General features: G+C 55.6%; 2 protein-coding genes across 12 annotated transcripts in view; one reads left to right on the top strand and one right to left on the bottom strand.

Annotated features, from left to right (window-relative positions):
* The window catches only part of LOC112215282 (receptor-type tyrosine-protein phosphatase F), a 532,058-nt gene that overhangs the window by 324,697 nt on the left and 202,909 nt on the right, over positions 1 to 4,452 (bottom strand). The window lies entirely within an intron of this gene.
* The window catches only part of LOC121847657 (extensin-like), a 69,678-nt gene continuing 66,522 nt past the window's right edge, over positions 1,297 to 4,452 (top strand). Inside the window, exons 1-2 of the mRNA XM_042329601.1 lie at positions 1,297 to 1,447; positions 1,683 to 2,192. Of these exons, the coding sequence (XP_042185535.1) occupies positions 1,297 to 1,447; positions 1,683 to 2,192 (661 nt within the window). The remainder of the gene's footprint in view (positions 1,448 to 1,682; positions 2,193 to 4,452) is intronic.

Genomic DNA, 4,452 nt, shown 5'->3' with positions numbered 1-4,452 from the left:
CCACCACCATGGGGGCCCCACACAACCCCACCACCATGGGGCCAACCCAACCCCACCACCATGGGGGCCCCACACTCCAACCCCACCACCATGGGGGCCCCACACTCCAACCCCACCACCATGGGGCCCCACACTCCAACCCCACCACCATGGGGCCCCACACTCCACACCACCATCCAACCCCACCACCATGGGGCCCCACACTCCAACCCCACCACCATGGGGCCCCCCCACACTCCAACCCCACCACCATGGGGCCACCATGGGGCCCCACACACTCCAACCGCACCACCATGGGGGCCTTACACTCCAACCCTAGCACCATGGGGGCCCCACACTCCAAGCCCACCACCATGGGGCCCCACACTCCAAGCCCACCACCATGGGGCCCCACACTCCAACCCCACCACCATGGGGCCCCACACTCCAACCCCACCACCATGGGGGCCCCACACTCCAACCCTACCACCATGGGGGCCCACACTCCAACCCAACCACCATAGGGGCCCCACACTCCAACCCCACCACCATGGGGGCCCATACTCCAACCCCAGCACCATGGGGGTCTCACACTCCAACCCCAGCACCATGGGGGCCTCATACTCCAACCCCAGCACCATGGGGTCTCACACTCCAACCCCAGCACCATGGGGGCCTCATACTCCAACCCCACCACCATGGGGGCCCCACACTCCAACCCCACCACCATGGGGGCCCCACACTCCAACCCCACCACCATAGGGGCCCCACACTCCAACCCCACCACCATGGGGGCCCATACTCCAACCCCAGCACCATGGGGCCTCACACTCCAACCCCAGCACCATGGGGGCCTCATACTCCAACCCCACCACCATGGGGCCCCACACTCCAACCCCACCACCATGGGGGCCTTACACTCCAACCCTAGCACCATGGGGGCCCCACACCCAAGCCCACCACCATGGGGCCCCACACTCCAAGCCCACCACCATGGGGCCCCACACTCCAACCCCACCACCATGGGGCCCCACACTCCAACCCCACCACCATGGGGGCCCCACACTCCAACCCCACCACCATGGGGGCCCCACACTCCAACCCCACCACCATAGGGGCCCCACACTCCAACCCCACCACCATGGGGGCCCATACCCAACCCCAGCACCATGGGGGTCTCACACTCCAGCCCAGCACCATGGGGGCCTCATACTCCAACCCCAGCACCATGGGGGTCTCACACTCCAACCCCAGCACCATGGGGCCTCATACTCCAACCCCACCACCATGGGGGCCCCACACTCCAACCCCACCACCATGGGGGCCCCACACTCCAAGCCCACCACCATAGGGGCCCCACACTCCAACCCCACCACCATGGGGGCCCATACCCAACCCCAGCACCATGGGGGCCTCACACCCAACCCCAGCACCATGGGGGCCTCATACTCAACCCCACCACCATGGGGCCCCACACTCCAACCCCACCACCATGGGGGCCTTACACTCCAACCCTAGCACCATGGGGGCCCCACACTCCAAGCCCACCACCATGGGGCCCCACACTCCAAGCCCACCACCATGGGGCCCCACACTCCAACCCCACCACCATGGGGCCCCACACTCCAACCCCACCACCATGGGGGCCCCACACTCCAACCCCACCACCATGGGGGCCCCACACTCCAACCCCACCACCATAGGGGCCCCACACTCCAACCCCACCACCATGGGGGCCCATACTCCAACCCCAGCACCATGGGGGTCTCACACTCAACCCCAGCACCATGGGGGCCTCATACTCCAACCCCAGCACCATGGGGTCTCACACTCCAACCCCAGCACCATGGGGCCTCATACTCAACCCCACCACCATGGGGGCCCCACACTCCAACCCACCACCATGGGGGGCCCCACACTCCAACCCCACCACCATAGGGGCCCCACACTCCAACCCCACCACCATGGGGGCCCATACTCCAACCCCAGCACCATGGGGGCCTCACACTCCAACCCCAGCACCATGGGGGCCTCATACTCCAACCCCACCACCATGGGGGCCCATACTCCAACCCCAGCACCATGGGGGCCTCACACTCCAACCCCAGCACCATGGGGGCCTCATACTCCAACCCCAGGCCCATACTCCAACCCCAGCACCATAGGGGCCTCATACTCCAACCCCAGGCCCATACTCCAACCCCAGCATCATTGTGGGCCCACACTCACATACAGTACTAGCTACACACAGATACACAAGCCCACACACTCTGCAGCAGCGACATCATATTGGCTGTGTAGCTGGAGAGCTCTGAACTTTTGTCTTAGTCTTTTATAGTGCAGCGGTACAGTTGAGAGGCTTTCTGTTGAACGGCATGCTGGGAATGTTTAACTAAAGACTAGGGCCACGTTCTAAAATGGCAGCTTATTTCTATGGTACTTTACACCATGGGCTCTGGTCAACAGAGGGCCCTGTATAAGGAATAGGGTATATTTGAGATGCAACCCAGGCCTGTTGAGGAAGACATCCTTCTGCTGACAGAAATCATGGTTTCTCCTCTGAAAAGGCAACTCAAGACATTTCATTTTACTAGGCAGTTAAGAACAAATTCTTATTTTCAATGACGGCCTAAGAACAGAACTGCCTGTTCAGGGGAAGAATGACAGATTTGTACCTTGTCAGCTTGGGGATTCGAACTTACAACCTTTTGGTTACTAGTCCAATGCTCTAACCACTAGGCTACCCTGCCGCCCCACATAATATACCCGTGACAAAGAAATTATCTGTAAATTCTCATAATTTGCACGTACAAATTTGCCTAGCTTTTTCTCAAGTAGTTTATTTATTTTATTTCACCTTTATATAACCAGGTCGGCCAGTTCAGAACAAGTTCTCATTTACAACTGCGATCTGGCCAAGATAAAGCAAAGCAGTGCGACAATAACAACAACACAGAGATACACATAAACAAACATACAGTCAATAACACAATAGAAAAATCTATGTACAGTGTGTGCAAATGTAGAAGAGTAGGGAGGTAAAGGCAATAAATAGGCCATGGAGGCAAAATAATTAGAATTTAGCATTAACACTGGAGTGATAGATGTGCAGATGGTGATGTGTAAGTAGAGATACTGGGGTGCAAAAGAGCAAGAGGATAAATAACAATATGGGCATGAGGTAGTTGGATGTGCTATTTACAGATTGGCTGTGTACAGGTACAGTGATCCGTAAGCTGCTCTGACAGCTGATGGTGACCAGTGAGATATACCTGCTGGAGCGCGTGCTACGGGTGGGTGTTGCTATGGTGACCAGTGAGCTGAGATAAGGCGGGGCTTTACCTAGCAAAGACTTACAGATGACCTGGAGCCAGTGGATTTGGCGACAAATATGTAGCGAGGGCCAGCCAACGAGAGCGTACAGGTCGCAGTGGTGAGTGGTATATGGGGCTTTGGTGACAAAACAAATGGCACTGTGATAGACTACATCCAGTTTGCTGAGTAGAGTGTTGGAGGCTATTTTGTAAATGACATCGCTGAAGTCAAGGATCGGTCAGATAGTCAGTTTTACAAGGGTATGTTTGGCAGCGTGAGTGAAGGAGGCTTTGTGGCGCAATAGGAAGCTGATTCTAGATTTAATTTTGGATTGGAGATGCTTAATGTGAGTCTGGAAGGAGAGTTTACAGTCTAATCAGACAACTAGGTATTTGTAGTTGTCCACATATTCTAAGTCCGAACCGTCCAGAGTAGTGATGCTAGCTGGGCTGGCGGGTGCGGGCAGCGATCAGTTGAAGAGCATGCATTTAGTTTTACTAGCATTTAAAAGCAGTTTGAGGCCAATGAAGGAGCGTTGTATGGCATTGAAGCTCGTTTGGAGGTTTGTTAACACAGTGTCCAAAGAAGGGCCAGAGGTATACAGAATGTTGTCGTCTACGTAGAGGTGGATCAGAGACTCACCAGCAGCAAGAGCGACATCATTGATATATACAGAGAAAAGAGAATTGAACACTGTGGCACCCCCATAGAGACTGCCAGAGGTCCAGACAACAGGCCCTCCAATTTGACATACTGAACTCTGTCTGTGAAGTAGTTGGTGAACCAGGCGAGGCAGTCATTAGAGAAACCAAGACTATTGAGTCTGCCGATAAGAATGCGGTGATTGACAGAGTCGAAAGCTTTGGCAGGTCGATTAATACGGCTGCACAGTACTGTCTTTTATCGATAGCGGTTATGATATTGTTTAGGACCTTGAGAATGGCTAAGGTGCACCCGTGACCAGCTCTGAAACCAGATTGCATAGCGGAGAAGATACGGTGGGATTCAAAATGGTCGGTGATCTGTTTGTTAACTTGGCTTTCGAAGATTTTAGAAAGGCAGGGCAGGATGGATACAGGTCCAGTGTCACGACTTCCCCCGAAGTCGGTGCCTCTCGTTGTTCAGGCGGCGTTTGGCGGCGCCGGTCTTCTACCCATC

The sequence above is a fragment of the Oncorhynchus tshawytscha genome, linkage group LG10 (genome assembly GCF_018296145.1).
Source record: "Oncorhynchus tshawytscha isolate Ot180627B linkage group LG10, Otsh_v2.0, whole genome shotgun sequence".
In the NCBI taxonomy this organism is placed as follows: Eukaryota; Metazoa; Chordata; class Actinopteri; order Salmoniformes; family Salmonidae; genus Oncorhynchus; species Oncorhynchus tshawytscha.
Note: the sequence above shows the minus strand (reverse complement) of the source record. Positions and strands in the feature narration are given on the sequence as shown.